The following is a 17358-nucleotide window of genomic DNA, read 5'->3' as shown; positions in this document are numbered from 1 at the left end:
TGTCAACTGTAGTGCAAGTCATACTTAAATAATGAAAAAATAATAAACAAAGTAAGTTGCATCTGCAAGAAATTTTTGCAATTACAATGGTCTGAACATGACTTGTATTGTTGAAAGTGTCAAAAATGTCTTCATTTCGAAAAAACTAAAATCTTTTTTTTTTCTATTCACACCCATGGCACTTTGTGCTTGTACTCTGTTTTTATACTTTGCTCTCTAACAAAATTAATGTCACTATGAACTGAACCTTCCACCTCGATCAGATGAGAGGTTATGAAATTAAATCTGCATACCCTGTTCCATAGTTGGAACAAGACCCATCTACTTAAATATCAGCAGCAGATTGATCGGATGCTGTCCGCATCGCCAGAATTCCTTCCATGAGCAAAAGGGAGATTGACGCTATCTGTAGAGTGTTTTAGCATGGTGCTCAATCAGAGACCACAAGCATCAGACAGGTGCTTCAATCTGCACCAGCTCTCAACACTGTTTCCACATAAAACTGACCTGAACAATCTGCTGTGAAAAATTGCTTTGGAGAGGCCTTCTGGGCTAGGCAATGATTTGAGAAGATTTTAGTTTTTTTTTTTTAGCTACAAAAATGTGTGCTGTGTCATTTCACACTGATCTGCTTGTACTTTGGCTGGTCATGAGTGGAAAGACTGGAAATATCTAAGTCAAGATGCAAAGTAATATTTGTGAAAAAAAAAACCTTACTGAAATTATAAGTGAACCACAGAGGGGAAAAAAAAAGATTGCTACTCTGTGATGCTTTATCAGCTGTTTGAACACTCATTCTGGCGGCACCCATTCACTGCAGAGGATCTATTGGTGAATTAGTGATGCAATGCCAAATTTCTTCAAACTTCTTTGGATGGAGAAACAAACTCATCTACTCACCTACCTGAGGGTGAGTACATTTTCAGCAAATTTTGGGTGAACTATTCCTTTAAATTTATGTGCCAAAGCTACACTTTCTTATTTGGCAAATGATGTGCTTCACGTTTACTTTTCACATCCATATTTTTGGATAAAGTACTATTGATTCCTGTGCAACCAAAGCCATCTTGCATTATTAATGAAAAGTGAGATTATAACCCAGTTACAGCCCTCAGGGAGAGAGAGGAACACAGGCTGCCTCTTACCAATGCCCGTCTCTGGCATGGCAAACAGTGTCTTCTCAGTGGCCACACGAAACCGTCCATGAACTGAAAGACCCACGCCCTGCGGAGAGAGAGAAAACGGTACAAATCAATAACTGGGTACAATGTTCACAGACTAGGAGAGAGCTGTAGAATGAGGGTTCAAGTCTCCACACCCATCCACTGTAAGACACCACAGGAACAGTTCACCCAAAAATGAAAATTCGTTATTCATCCTCATGTTTCTTATACATACAAGCCTTTTAAAGCCATCCTGTAGATTTCTTTGAGACATAGATAAAACACTGGCATTGAAAAATTAGGGGTTTGCTAAAAAATTGTTTTTTGGAAAAAAAGGGATGCATTTATTTGATCAAAAACCAGAGTAACATATTAATATTTCGAAATATCCTTACAATTTAAATAAATAGTTTTCTATTTTAATATATTTTAAAATGCCATTTATGCCTGTGCTTAATTTTACACAGCCATTACTTCAGTCTTCAGTGTTACATTATCTTTCATTCTAATAAGATGAAGTTGAATAAACATTTCTTATTATTATCAATGTTGAAAACAGTTGTGCTGCTTAATATCTCAGTGGAAACTGTGATGCTTTAAAAATGACAGGTTACTATAAATTGTTATGTTAGGGAAATTATTTATGTGAAGATGGCAACATTTTCCTGTTGCAACCCTAGCTGAATGGTCATCAGGTCTTTCAGCAATAATAACTGACCGATTAATTCTGAAATGATCAATATTGGCCAAATATCAATCTGATATGCTGATATGGTGCAGCAAAAATTCCTTATTATTTTCAATGTTGAAAACAGTTGTGCTGCTTAATATTTCTGTGGAGACCGTTTGATCATTTTTTTAGGGATTCTTCAATAAAAAGTTCTAAAGAACAGCATTTATTTGAAATATAAATCTTTTGTAATATTTAAAATGTCTTTGTGGCTTTTGATCAACTGAATATATCCTTCCTGAATAAAATGATTAATTTGAACGATGGCATTATATTAAACATTAGCCACCCCTTGTAATAAGTTATCCTCAAAAACTTGAGAAAAATAAATAAATTGAAAAGGCAAAATTTGAAAACTTGTCGTTACACAAAATAACACGGCCAAAACTCAACCTGAATCTGTCATAAAAAAAAGATGAGTATAAGACAGCATCATTGTCTCACTCACTTTAATATATTTAGCTGATGTGACTCATCATATCACAGAGCATGACTGACATGACTCTCATCTAGTTAAACAAAATCCACACCATAAAATCAGTTATTATGAAACCAACTGGGGGCTGCGTTCTCAGAGGGCTGCTCATTTATAGACAATAATCATCTTCTCCTGGGGGATTTGAGAAGCAGTACATGTGTCCCCTACATGACAACTCATTAGTGTGATTACGATAAAGTGAGAACCTCCATCCAAACTATCACAGAGTCAGAGCAGACTGAGAAACAAACTGAATAGTTTGGTAACAGTGTTTTCATGTGGCCACGTAAGTATTCAGAGTCAAACGGGAAGCACATGTTTTAGCTGGAGGCATCAAATCATTCACCTAGAAGCGGTGGAAACTTCTCCAAAATGTTTGGCTGGAATCAGACCGAAAAATTGCAGACAGTGCAGCCAACTTCTAAATTTAAGAATCAGCTCCAGGATGGAAAACAGTACCTATCAAAAACACAAGCATCTCCTCTTTGGGAGACTAAAATGAAACATAAATTTAGTCAAAAATGTTTAAAGAGCATCTTTAATCTGGAGGTTTTATAATATGAAAGCGCTCTGGACCGTTTCATTACAGATATCCCAAAAGAAGGCAAACAGCTTTATCAGGTTCTTGGCAAACCACTCGATCTAAAATTACCAGTTCCTGTCAACTTAAAAGAAAGTAAGTCATGCTTAAACATACGCAGCCACATTTTTTTTTTTTATTAACATGTAGTTCAAACATTCACACACCACTGTTCAAAGGTTTGGGGTTTATTATTATTATTATTATTACTTTTTTTTTTTAATTAAAACTTTTACTCAAGGAATAATTAAGTTGTTCAGCCATTTATAAAGATTTCTGTTTTACATAAATGCTTCTTTTCGTTTATTTTCCTGTATCTCTGTAAAGCTGTTTTCTTGTACAAAGCACTATAGAAATTAAGGGGACATCAAATAATAATAATTAAAAAAACATAATAATAAGCTGCACCATTTTTGTCCACATTGATAATAAAGTTGATAATTCATTGAGCAGCCAATCAGCATGAGAATAATTTCTGAAGGATCATGTGACATTGAAGACTGGAGTAACGGCTGCTATAAATTTAGCTTTGATCACCGGACTAAATTTTACAATATATATTTACATAGAAAATAGCTATTGTAAATTGTAATAATATTTCAAAATATTAATGTTTGTACTTTACAAATAAATGCAGCCTTGGTGAGAAGAGGCTTTTTAGAAGAGCTGAGAGAAGAAGAGCGATCTTTTTATATAACAGATGCCCTTCTTTTTCCGGTCCTCTGTATTACTGCATCTGTCCTGTGGCTCTGCTTAATTATGATTTACCATATGCTGAGCATCAAGCTACTGAATCAGGGCTGATTTTCTTCACATAAACGAGATGGTCAAAATGAACTTGGCAGAGGTCGTGTAAAAGTGCATCTTTTATGTGTGTGTTTAATGATTTTATTTAAATCTGGAGTGGATCTGGCCTTCTTCTAACTGCTCTACCCAAATCTGTAACACTGAATTTATTATTATTTGTCATTTATAATTTATCATTTATTCATAACAGATGCCCAACACATCCTACTGCCGATATTCGTTGCAAGGTCTAAAAGAATTGGTTTGCATGCTGTGACTGAAACGAACTCAAAATCTCGAAATACTAAACACAGACGCAAAGTGAATCTGAATGCAGATTTGGTAGTGTCCAAAAGACCATTGTTGTAGTGATCCACAAATGTTGACTAGCTATATAATCAAAGCAAACGGAGAATGTTCTTACAAAAGCTGGAAATATGCAGAAAGACAAAAAGCAAAACAGGACTAGCTGATAAGGAGCAATGGTCAGGAAGGTATTAAAGGTGCGGCGCAGCCCCCCTCTGACAGGCCTGTGTGAGGGATCAAAGAGATGCTCATAGATCACACTCAGCCACCGACTGATACACTGCAGGTGTGAGATATGATGTTATGCTTCTCATGACTGATTGCATATTTCTTCCATGACTAAATGTGTTCCATAAACAGAGATTCAGCTGGGCCACTGGAGAAAATCATTCTGATGTTCATGGTGATTTATGGGATAATCTACAACTATTTATATTGACAGGACTATTATGGCTTACTTACATCTCTAAACAGGGATTCTGGAAGGCTGCTTTATAATAAGTATGAGAGGAAATCATAGATACTTCAGGGTGTTAAAAGTGGATTAAAATCTATTATCAATAATGAAAATGGTTTTTATAGAATGTCTTATCTGTCACCATTGATCATTTGTAATGTGACTTTGCTGAATCAAAGTATCAATTTCTTTCTTACTGACCCCATTCGTTTGAACAGTAGTGTAGATGCAATAGCTACAACTGAAGACAACAAATATAAATTAGTATGCAAATAAATACAAGACGACCAATCACAAAAAAAGTATGCAGATAATGTTTACCAATCTACTAGTGGTTAAATTTTAAATAATCAGCCCAGGAGAGCAGGAGATTTTAAAGGTTTTATCTTAAATGTATTAAAAATATATATACATTTAATAACAGCTACAAATTTTTAACATAATGGAAACTGCTAATAAAATAAATTAAAAATCATCTAAAAATAACAAAAATATGACTATGGCTCATAGTGACCGTATCTGTTAAAATACACACAATACAAATTAGTAATCAAGCTTTTTTATATGAAAAAGAAATATAAAAATATATCCCATTTAACTAACTAGCATACAAGTTTGGAACAACATGAGGATACTAAACTCCTCAAAAAATGAATTGCAGAAAAAAGATGGAAGAGGAAGAAGAAAACAAGAATATTTGTTGAATAATGCGGTGCTGCCTTGAAAAGAATGTAATAACATAATCTGTGATTCTGCAGCCACTGGTCATATCTTTTTCTCAAATATCTGAGTAAATGGAAAAATCCATTTGTAAACCTTAGAGACATCTGAGGTCAGAACGCTCTCAGTGAGCCTGCGTGGTCATTCCATTCTTAAATATCAGTTCAGAGTCCTCAGCGGAAACATATCACGCAGCAGCTATGCATCAAACGGCTCAGACCAAAGGATGCACGGCTGAATCACCGATCAATTAAACACCAGGAGCTGACAGTTCCACCGCTGTGGCATTGCTCTCCTACTGCCAGAACCCCATGCAACTATGAAGACATCAATATCTCAACTGCTCTGTTCTGCTGGTAAAAGAGTGTTTCAAATAGATTTACAGTTAAGAACTAAAGTTAGTACAGATTCATATGTAATATTGTTATAGTGAAAGTTTTAAAATAACGATGAACAACAACTACTGAATATACTGCTTATTTAGTTTTTTTAAAAGGAATAGTTCACCCAAAAATTAAAATTTGCTGAAAATGTACCGACTCTTATGGCATCCAAGATGTAGAAGAGATTGTTTAACCATCAGAACAGATTTGGAGAAATGTTGGGTGCCGTCAGAATGAGTCTTAAAACATCTGATAACAACATAATAAGAAAAAATTAATTAAACATTAATTGTTTTATGAAGTGAAACTGCTTGTGTTTTTTTTTTTTTTTTTACTTCAAAAGAAAGACCAGTCCTCTATCCATAATATTGCTTTTTCCAGTGAAAAATCAGAATCAGAAATATGCACAGATCAAGAACTGTTTAACAAGCAAAAACAGTTCTAAACAATTATAGACTTTTCCCATTTTTTTTTAAAGCCAGAAGTGACGGTTTAAAGTTAAAACAGCTTAATAATGGATTTGTTTCTTACAAACATGCAGCTTTTCACTTCACAGTGGCAGGATGTTAACTGATGGACTGGAGTCATACGGATTACTGTGATGTTTCTATCAGCTGTTCGGACTCTCATTCTGAGAGCACCCATTCACTGCAGAGAATCCATTAATGAGCAAGGGAAGTAGGCTAATGCTAAATCTCTCCAAATCTGTTCTGTTTAAGAACCAAACCCATCTACATCTTGGATGGCCTGAGGGTGAACATTTTTCTTTTTTTGAGTACACAATTCCTTTAAGAATTATAAGGAATTTTAGGCACCTCTAGATACCCATTTTTATTTTCATACATTTTCATTTATAATTTTGAGCATACATTTTTGAATCCATAATCATTTGTGATGAATCTCTAATGGCAACTGTAATTAATTATTAAATGAATGACTTTTAGGCCTACATGTAATGTGCAACATAAATATAAATATAATGTGTTACTCAAACACAAATAGCCTACCAATGGGAGGAAACTTGAGAACAGATTCATGAGAAACCCAAAGATTGTGCAAGATCAGCTCACTGCTGACACCTACTGGATAAAATACACAGTGCAGGATAGAATTTAAGAGGATTTAAAAGAGGGGTTTATGACTCATAATGCGTCAAAAATGGTCAAACATGACTGCAAGATATTAGGAATTGCACTAGAAATACATACAGTACAATAATAACTGATGAGTCCATATGTATTAATATTTTCATACAAGCGTTTACAAATGAAAACACCTAGACTGTTCATTATGCATGAAGCCAGTGGCAATGGGAGTCCTACTGTCTTTGGACAAATTCATAGTGACACAACGAAAAGAATGGTACGGTTATACAGTATGTATTGTTTTATATAAAGCAGGTCACTTTGTCCTTCATTTATTTATTTTTATATTTTGTAAACACAAGACAAGATGGCCCACATTGCCTCTGGCCCTTTGGTTCCTTTAATGCCATATTCTGCTAAGCACCATCTGCTGGTGAATTTGTGCAACAAAATGACAATTTTAGATCAATACTTACTCCTCCCATTGTAATTCCATCAATTAGAGCCACATATGGTTTCGGATATGTACCTAAAAAGAGTAAAAAAGAAAAGAAAAAATAATTGATTAATAAAATAAATAAACATGTTCATCAATCCTCAAAAATGGCAACCGAAGTGAGAAAACATACCAATAGTGTTGTTAAGAATATATTCCTCACGGAAGAAGTCTTGAGCGAGAGAATCGCCGGTTTTTCCAGCTTCTGTGATTGCTGGGAAAATATTTGTTTGCATTCCAGCATGAATGCCAGATCTGTTTGACTGCATTATTAATCCATAAATCCATTCAACAGTGAATGAAAACCAAACTGTATGATTATCTTACATGAATACCTCTGATATCCCCACCAGCACAGAATGCCTTCTCCCCTGCTCCTTTAATGACAACTAGATCTGTTTCTGAGTCTTTGTCCCATTTCTACAAAACACAATGATTAAAACAGGTTAACAGTCAGAAATGCTAAAATGAAGTTGGTTTCCAGGTTTCCAGTCTCCCCTAACCTTGAGCTGAGGGTAGATGTGTCTGATCATGGTGAGATTCAGAGCATTGAGAGCTTTGGGTCTGTTTAGTGTGATGACTCCAGCGTTCCCAACTTTCTCAAACAGAACTTCAGACCCAGCTTTACTCGACATCTGAGATGAGACACACTAATAAAACAATATTCAAGGGGAGAAACATGTAGAATTAAACATGTACAGTACACCACAAGTCAAGGCTTACACATATTCTTTTCTTTTCTTTAAATAAAATGCACTTTTAATCATTTCAAGCATTTAAGGACAATACATCAGGTTAAAAAAGTTTTTTTTAAACCTGAAAGTTTTAATTATAAATTGTCACAAATAAAATGAAAAGGATTATACATTTGATTAAACGTGTAGATACTCCGAAAAATATATATATACAAATACTTATCTCTGCTTAAAACTCAAACTTACCATGTGTCCTTGTATTCTCTTCATTCTGCAGATTGATCGTAATCTGTACGGGATAAAATCAATGAGGGTGTTATAAATATTGCTGGTTTTAATATTTTAAAACCGAAACCTTAGATATACAGTAACTAGAGTGATTGTTTATTTATGTTTATCTCTTTTACTATTGACAGCAACACAATACACAGCATTTCACAAACACCCCCCCACACACACACGCACGCACGCACACACACGGAAAAGTTTAATAAAATATAAACTTAAAATTTGCTTTTATATGTTTTCTAAAACCTTTACAAACATGTTTTGCTGGGTTTGATCTACGTAAACATTTAAACGTCCCTTAGCTAATGTATATTGATAAGTCAAGTCACCTTTGCTTATATATATATATATATATATATATATATATATATATATATATATATATATATATATTGTAACAAAGAAACAAAACAGCATTAATTAGGAAAACAGTTTGTCAAAGATAACGTATAAGATAACGTCCAAACTTTATCTCATTCATTCTATTTGGAACAGTGACCTATATAGTACATTGCACTGGCTGCAGATCTCCTACATATCAAACTGCAAGCAATAACTCAACTCTGGAGTCAATGAGCAGCACGGGTCCATGATGACATTAAACTGGTTGGGATTGAGGAACACTCACCTGTGCGGAGATGTTAAGATTATGAATGACATGGCTAAAACTCAGAGTTTAGCTGATGTTCTGGATCACTGTACACACAGAGGTTTAACTATAGCCTGTCGCCGCTGATCTCAAGCCCTGCTTCATGATGTCATGAGGCCGCGACACCATCGAAGAAATCTCGCGATATGTCAGAACAGTCCCGACACTGCCCGCTACAGTTTTATCTGCGTTTTGCTATCGAACAATAGCACAGATTATGCTCATTTTTCTTTGAATAAAAAAGAAAGGTATCGTCAATCAACAATATTATTTATAAAGTTATTTTTTACTTTAAAATTTGCATTAGGTGCCTACGAAAAGCAGTAAACGCAGATATTAACCGGTTCTGTAAAGAAGTGCCTGAGTTGCTAGGTGACTGTTCTGACGCCGGAAGTGCGTGGCTACGGAAGACATGGCGAACGAGAGGGGAACAGCTGTGTCGGCTCCCTTTCAGTATATTTTACGATATTATTCGTTATTAATCCTTGCTGTTTCATCCTTTAAATTCACTTGGGCTTCAGAGGACGATACATTTCGTGCCGGACAGTCGATATTGTCTCCGGTGGCTGCAGCATCACGGGATGTTCGGTAGGAATCATATTCTGGAAAAGATGCTACCTATATTTACGTTACATGGCGAGGTTCCACAGCTGTTACGTCCTCTTGTGTTGGTTTATTCCTGTAATGTAGTGCCACATGAAGTATGTGATTAATAAAAAATATATGAGCATGGTTACGAGGCTTTAAGAGACAAATAAGAAATAAGAAAATTCTCGACTTCCCCTTTTTGTCGCATGAACCTCCAGCAACACATTAAACACCCAACCAGATGTTTCTTTATAGAATATTATAGTGGGTATTATTCAGCTTTATAATTAGTTTTTTTTTTTTTTTAAATTGCCATGATTACAAGAACTCATTTTTAAATTAATATAAATACTGTAAGGTGTGAAAAGACTGTCTCTCTGTTTTATATATCTATATGCTTGATGTAATGCTGTAATACAACCCCTGGCAAAAAGTATGGAATCACCCCTCTCAGAAGATGTTCATTCAAATGTTTAATTGTGTAGAGAAAAAACCAAGCACATATATGCCACAAAACAATTTTCACTCAACAAAACAATATTCTGGCTGTATAAAACACTTAAAAAAACAACAAGGAAAGATAACTATAGTCAATTACAAGTGTTTTTACAGATCAAACAGAGGAAGAAAATATGGAATCACACAAATCTGAGGAAAATTATATGGAATCACCATGCACTTTGCATTTCTAAAACAAACACCTGTATCTGAATACAACTGCTAATTAGTCTGCAGTTAAAAAAGAGTGCTTCCACACATTAGTGATGTGTTGAACCAAGATGATTGACATAACTCATGGCTCCAACACGAGAGATGTCAGTTGAAACAAAGGAGAGGATTATCAAACTTCTCAAAGAAGGTAAATCTTCACGGAATGTTGCAAAAAATGTTGGTTGTTCCCAGTCAGCTGTGTCTAAAATCTGGACCAAGTACAAATCAAATGGAAAGGTTGTAAAAGGGAAGCGTACTGGTAGACCAAGAAAGACATCAAAGCGCCAAGACAGAAAACTTAAAGCAATATGCCTTGAAAACAGAAAATGCACAACAAAACAAATGAGGAACAAATGGGCAGAAAGTGGAGTTCATGTCTGTGACCGGACTGTAAGAAATTGCCTAAAAGAAAAGGGATTTACATACAGAAAAGCCAAACGAAAACCATCATTAACATCTAAACAGAAAAAAAACAAGGTTTCAGTGGGCTAAAGAAAGACAATCTTGGACTGTGGATGACTGGATGAGAGTTATATTCAGTGATGAATCACGAATCTGCATTGGGCAGGGTGATGATGCTGGAACTTTTGTTTGGTGCCGTTCCAATTTAATTTATGAAGACAACTGCCTGAAGAAAACATGCAAATTTCCACAATCATTAATGATATGGGGTTGTATGTCAGGTAAAGGTATGGGCGAGATGACAGTCATTACATCGTCTATAAATGCACAAGTTTATGTTGAGATTTTGGACACTTTTCTTATTCCATCAATTGAAAGGATGTTTGGTGATGGTAGTATCATTTTTCAGGATGATAATGCATCGTGCCATAGGGCAAAATCTGTGAAAACATTTCTACAGGAAAGACATATAATGTCAATGGCATGGCCTGCAAATAGTCCGGACCTCAATTCAATTGAAAATCTGTGGTGGAAATTAAAGAAAATGGTCCACGACAAGGCTCCAACCTGCAAAGCTGATCTGGCAACTGCAATAAGATAAAGCTGGAGACAGACTGATGAAGTATACTGTTTGTCATTAGTTAAATCCATGCCTCAGAGAATTCAAGCTGTTATAAAAGCCAGAGGTGGTGCAACAAAGTACTAGTAGTGTTTTTATTTGGTGATTCCATATAATTTTCCTCAGATTTGTGTGATTCCATATTTTTTTCCTCTGTTTGATCTGTAAAAACACTTGTAATTGACTATAGTTATCTTTCTTTGTTGTTTTTTTAAGTGTTTTATACAGCCAGAATATTGTTTTGTTGAGTGAAAATTGTTTTGTGGCATATATGTGCTTGGTTTTTTCTCTACACAATTAAACATTTGAATGAACATCTTCTGAGAGGGGTGATTCCATACTTTTTGCCAGGGGTTGTATAACACGTACATTTATAATTTTAATATAAAACCGTATTTGTTTGTAACATTTTGGTTGGATAAAGGACAAAAAAAAAATCAATAGGAACCAGGAATATTTAGCACTTTTTGTGTTAATTGTGATAGCAGTCTGAGAAATATGTTGATATTAAAAACGCATTTAGTTCGGTATTGAATAAAAATAATACATTTGGTATTGAAAAGTATGGGGAAGCAATATAAAAACGTGTTTTGTTTGAAACATTTCAGTTGGAGGAAGTACCAAAAAAAGAAGAAGAAGATTTTATATATATATATATATATATATATATATATATATATATATATATATATATATATATATATTAGGAAAAATTTAATTGGTCAAATTGTTTTTTTTCTTTTATGATTGCATTTTAGAGAGAAGTAGTTTTTTACAATATTAAGCATTTTGATTAAAGAAAATAAAAAAATAAAGAATCACCTAGAATATTTCATAGTAAATGTAATGGAAAATTTGTTTTTTCTTATTTAGGCGATAATTTTCAAAAGTCTGAATTGAAAGTATTTAAAGTTCGTTATTTTTATTAAATTGTTTGTGCACACATTAATATGTCCTGCACAGCACAGTAGGGATGATCATGTTATTATTCCCAGATACCTCCTATATGACATAAATCCACCCGAGGGCTTCAATCTTCGCCGAGATGTGTACATTCGCATGGCCTCTTTGCTGAAGACACTGAGGAAAGAGGGCGACTGGGTGCTAGTGCTGCCTCCATGGGGTCGTCTTTATCACTGGCAGAGCCCTGATATACATCAGGTTCGCATCCCTTGGGGGGAATTCTTCAGCATAACCAGCCTGCAGGCTAACATACCAGTCATTGAGTATGAGGAGTTTATTGCTGGTGAGTCATGCTGTTTTTGTTTGTTTGTTTGTTTGAGAGATTACAATAATGTGTGATTATTAAGCTTTATTTAACTGTCATTAATTTAATCAGACAGGAGGAATGTTGGAGAAATGACTTACATTGTGTGCAGTTCCATATGATGACGCTAGTGGCACAGAAAATACTTCACCAATCCGGACAGTTTGCATGACTGTCTAGTTAGTCATATAAGAGAATTTTTCACTCTGAAATTATTAGTAAATTCCACGATTAATTGAATTTTGTAATGGAAAGACTGAAATAGTATTTTCATCTCAAACCATTCTGCTCCAGTAAATTTTAACAGTGTCGTATTTAAATATGAGTAGGAGCACTGCATTAATAAAAAACTGATTCCCACATTCTGTGTCTTTATTGCTGATCTCAGAGTCTGGGGGTCCCTTCATTGACCAGATCCTTGTGCTACAGAGCTATGCCGAGGGCTGGACAGATGGGAAATGGGAGGAGAAAGTGGATGAACGACCATGCATAGAAAAGCTGATGTACTCAAAAGACAAACAGGGTTATTACAGGTAATGGCTTAAAATCACAGGTTTAGCCAGTTCATATATAAACACACACACACACGCATAGATTTTAATCCCACTCATGTCATTCCAAACTGATACGTTGTTGTTTTTCTCCTTTGGATTACTCCATACTCGTCATGGTACAGTACCATTCAAAGGTTTGGGGTTGGAAATCATTTTTAAAAAATGTTTTTGAAAGAAGTCTCTTATGCTTATGCTTATGAATTCAGCAGTGTCCCATGATCCTTCCGAACACTTCTAATATGCTGGTTTAGTGCTCAAGAAAAATTTCCTTACTATTATTAAATGTTACAAACAGCTGTGCTGATTAGTATGTTTATTATTTAATTATTTTCAGTATTTTTTTGATGAATAGAAAATCCAAAAGAACATGCTGAAATACTTTTTACATGATATGGACTTTTGTTGTAACATTATAAAAATCTTTACTGCTACTTTTGATGAATCTTGGTTAAAAATTTCTTAAATAAAATCAAATATTATGTATTATAAATACCCCAACCATTGGAGTAGTAATGTATGTCCATATAACTTATGCATAATATGTCTTCTGAAGTCAGACAATGGCTTTGTGAGAGAGACAAACCGAAATTTAAAGGGATAGTTTGTGTGATCGATTACTCGCCTTCATGTTCTTTCAGTGTATGATTTTCTTTGTTCTGTTGAATGCCAAAGAATATATTTAGAACTTTTGTCCATGCAAAAAAAAAAAAAGTCCAAACAAAACAACATTCTTTAAAATATAATCTTTTGTGTTGCACAGAAAAAAGAAATGCGTTTGAAATGATATTCACTCTTTTTTTCTTTTTCTCCAGAGGTTGGTTTTGGGGTTATGAGGAGACCAGAGCGTTAAATGTCACCTGCTTATCTGCTCAGGGACATGCCTCTATTTTGGCTCCTGTCTTACAAAATAACTTAACCACCACGTAAGTCACTTTGGAAGTAAGTTTGAATTCAAATAGCTTTTAAATGAAAATGGGGTTCCTATTCTGTACATGTGCTGTCACTGAACCACAGGTCAGTAATGCTGGACAGAGCTGAAACTGTCCTCCATGATCACTATGCCGGGAAGGACTACTGGGATGTAAGTCCAGAAATTAATTTTCTCAAGCTTTTTAAATAATTTGGCTAAAAATATAGTAATAATGAGGCTTTTTGAAAGATATCTCACCCATCTTATTTTATTGGTTCTACAGACACGGCGAAGTATGGTGTTTGCCAAACACTTGCGTATCATAGGAGACGAGTTTAGGGCCAAGTATCTCAACTCCACAGATAAACAGGACCAGACTCCGTACAACGAAGACTGGACCCGAATGAAAGTATGTTTCACTTGCATTAAATCTCTCCTCTCCTTGTTCAAACACAGAAAGTGCTGATGTCATTGCTACCAGCATAATAGATATAGTCAAACTGGTGTTTATGCAACACGATGAAGGATTTGAGCTTCATCAGACCTTTAGTTCACGTGTCAAGACAGTGCATTTCTGGAATGTTTATTATGTGTTTTACACTCACGTTCATTTGAGTGTGACAAAGCCAGTCATATTTGTTGCGTGAACTTTTGTACACAGAACAGGCTGGGCAGTGCTAAGGGAGGCCCTTACCTGGGAGTCCACTTGCGTAGGAAGGACTTCATCTGGGGGCACAGAGAAGATGTGCCCAGCCTCAAAGGAGCAGTGAAGAAGATCCGTAGTCTCATGAAGAAGCACAAGCTTCAACAAGTCTTTGTTGCCACAGATGCAGACGGAGAAGGTACAGACACGATTAAAAAGGCAGAAAAAAGTAAAACAGCAATAATGTACAAATTATTTAAGCAATCATTAAGACTCTTTTTTTTGTGTGTGTGTGTGTGTGAAAAAACATTCACTAAAAAATCGATGAGTAATCTTTGACAGAACAGTTCATTTGAAAAAAATGTGAAACATTTTAGTTATTGTTTTTACAAAAACCTCATTTGTTTCTGTTCAGCACAAAACACTTAAAAACATAAAAAAATAAATAAATTATGCACTCCTAACAAACACAGTTAAAGCATAATTTATATGATTTGTGTACTATATTAAGCATATTAACTTGTATAAGTCTTCTGAAGCCGTCCAACAGCTTTGTATAAGGAAATGGCAATTTTGGGAAAAGTAGTGTACAGTAGTCGTGTATACTGTATATATGTATTTGTATGCTAGATCAGGCATTTCCTCCTTTTAGAGCTAGCTAAACTGAAAAGGATGCTTCCTGAGATGATACGATACGAGCCCACCTGGGAGGACCTGGAGCTCCTGAAGGATGGAGGGGTGGCCATCATAGACCAGTGGATTTGTGCTCATTCTAGGTATTGAATCACACCCTTTTTTCGTCAACAACAAAGCGGTTACTGAATGACACTGTGTTTTTTTATGCTTCAGGCGGACAAAAGCTGCTTTATCAGCTGTGTTGAAAGATGAATCACCTACTTAGAAATAGCTGTTGTTCAAACCAGTTGAGATTTTTCTGTTAGTGTTTCTTTAATCTCTTTTATTGACTTTAATTTTTCTTTGTCAGTGCTGTCTCTAGAAGATTAAGTTGACAGAGTATCAGTGTTAGAGGAAATTATACTGTTTTGTTTTAATTTAAAGCATGTATTGAAAATTGACTGGTGAAAAAAGTCAAAAGTCAGAATTAAATCCTTAATTTTAAAAGTTTTTATGAGTAAGGATTATTAGTAATTTGATTATTTTCTGTTTTGTTGCATCGGGTGTGACTCAAGAGATTCTTTCCATTAAAAAAAATTATGGCCCTATGACATAATGGCTTAATTATTTCCATCAACTCAGGTATTTGGTTTACTGGAAAGAATGCTCATTGTTTCATATGACAACCTTTGGTCCTACCTATCACATGCTGTTGTGTGGCATTTTATTCCAAATTCATCATACATCAATCTTTTTTAATGAGACTGCGGCTTATGTCTTTTGTTAAAGCAGCTATACATAACTCACTCACATTTGTGTTGTTTTTGTCAGGTATTTCATTGGGACATCAGTTTCAACGTTCTCTTTCAGAATACACGAGGAAAGGGAGATCCTAGGTTTCGATCCTAAAACCACCTATAACCGATTCTGTGGCGACGATGAGAAAGAATGTGAACAACCAACACACTGGAAAATTGTCTACTGATCACACAGAAAACTGTTTTAATAACGCTGGTTATACAGACTGTAACTGATTTCTCAGATTTAAGAGGATTTTCTATTTTTTTTTTAAATGTTTTTGCCGACTATTTCGAAAATACAATCTTAGAAAGGAATAGTTTGCCCAAAAATGAAATTTCATGAATATTTACTCATTTTCAAGTCATCCAAGATGTGGAAGAATTTGTTTCTTCATCAGAAAAGATCAGGGAAAATGTAGCATTATTTCACGTGTTCACCAGTGGCTCCTCTGCATTAAATGGGTGCAAAAGAGCTGATTATCACATCACATCACAGTAATGCACAAGAAATCCACACATTTCCAGTATATCCAGTATTAAAACTTTGTGAAGAAAGAAGTTTTTTGTAAGTAAAAAAGATGTCTTTAAGATGTTTTAACTTCTAACTGTTGTTCACAGCAAAAAAACATCTTCTATCCACAATATTGCTTTCTCCAATGAAATCATGGATGGCCTGAGGGTGAATCATTTTTCAGCAAATTTTCATTTAAGGGTGTACTTGTCTAAAGGCAGAGCCAATGGCAATCATTACATAACAAATTAGTTATGTATCATGTATCATTACATAACAAATTAGGCCTTTGTAAGTTAAGGAAGGTAAAGTGAGACATAAGTGAAATATATCAGATGGCTTTTATCTCATATCCTGTGTTAGATGTGGAATTTGTGTATGCTGCTCCTCTGTTCTCACGCTTATCTGATTCGGGTTGTTGAACCTCAAGATGAACTGTGTATGACACTGTGATCAAACCTTTTATGAAAATGGTCAACGTGATTTTCACCCCGTTCCTGTCTTTGAAGTGCTACTTGACAACTATTTTTGTCTCAAAGAAAAATGATGCCTTTGACAAACAACATGTATGAAAATGCAGTGATAGTGTTTATTTGATGTCTCTGTCAGTATTGTGCCTGTCTGTTATTTGGACAAACAAAAATAGTGCTTTCCCAGACTTTGCCATACAGTGTATTTACATTCAGTATTTTTTTAATCCTTCCATAAAATGAGTCAAAAATTTCCGGGAGGTGTGACAAAGCATGTTATCAAAAATTGCAGTCTGAAAGATAAGCCTCCGGGACTCGATGACAAGCAGTTGGAGTCTTTTGTTTTGTATATTTTTAATGTTGTTCAGAAATGTACATTTATGTTCACCACTACCATTCAAAGATGTACTGTATATTAATCTGTGCCGTTTTTATATAAACGTTTTCTTGAA

General features: G+C 34.9%; 2 protein-coding genes across 3 annotated transcripts in view; one reads left to right on the top strand and one right to left on the bottom strand.

Annotated features, from left to right (window-relative positions):
• The window catches only part of LOC127965197 (3-hydroxyisobutyryl-CoA hydrolase, mitochondrial), a 28506-nt gene extending 19553 nt beyond the window's left edge, over positions 1 to 8953 (bottom strand). The window contains exons 1-7 of one of the 2 annotated variants that reach the window (XM_052565858.1): positions 8796 to 8953; positions 8126 to 8168; positions 7688 to 7834; positions 7520 to 7604; positions 7318 to 7398; positions 7165 to 7217; positions 1146 to 1224 (exon numbers count right to left, since the gene is read on the bottom strand). In XM_052565858.1, coding sequence (XP_052421818.1) covers positions 1146 to 1224; positions 7165 to 7217; positions 7318 to 7398; positions 7520 to 7604; positions 7688 to 7834; positions 8126 to 8168; positions 8796 to 8827 — 520 coding nt within the window. In that variant the 5' untranslated portion in view covers positions 8828 to 8953. The remainder of the gene's footprint in view (positions 1 to 1145; positions 1225 to 7164; positions 7218 to 7317; positions 7399 to 7519; positions 7605 to 7687; positions 7835 to 8125; positions 8169 to 8795) is intronic. The other variant, XM_052565859.1, reaches the window with a different exon arrangement.
• A 107-nt stretch (positions 8954 to 9060) lies between these two features.
• On the top strand, positions 9061 to 17358 carry LOC127965195 (GDP-fucose protein O-fucosyltransferase 2). The gene is made up of 9 exons (XM_052565857.1): positions 9061 to 9404; positions 12132 to 12382; positions 12792 to 12936; positions 13770 to 13880; positions 13972 to 14038; positions 14151 to 14276; positions 14529 to 14709; positions 15163 to 15286; positions 15957 to 17358. Exons 1-9 carry the CDS (start codon positions 9229 to 9231, stop codon positions 16108 to 16110), a joined length of 1335 nt encoding a protein of 444 aa, XP_052421817.1. The 5' UTR covers positions 9061 to 9228; the 3' UTR covers positions 16111 to 17358.

The sequence above is a fragment of the Carassius gibelio genome, chromosome B9, assembly GCF_023724105.1.
Source record: "Carassius gibelio isolate Cgi1373 ecotype wild population from Czech Republic chromosome B9, carGib1.2-hapl.c, whole genome shotgun sequence".
NCBI classification, from domain to species: domain Eukaryota; kingdom Metazoa; phylum Chordata; class Actinopteri; order Cypriniformes; family Cyprinidae; genus Carassius; species Carassius gibelio.
Note: the sequence above shows the minus strand (reverse complement) of the source record. Positions and strands in the feature narration are given on the sequence as shown.

Coding starts and splice junctions, on each gene's coding strand:
- LOC127965195 (XM_052565857.1), top strand. CDS start 9,229: ATGGCGAACGAGAGGGGAACAGCTGTGTCGGCTCCCTTTCAGTATATT. Junction 12,937..13,769: donor GACAAACAGGGTTATTACAG/GTAATGGCTTAA, acceptor CTTTTTCTCCAG/AGGTTGGTTTTGGGGTTATG. Junction 14,710..15,162: donor CACAGATGCAGACGGAGAAG/GTACAGACACGA, acceptor TCCTCCTTTTAG/AGCTAGCTAAACTGAAAAGG.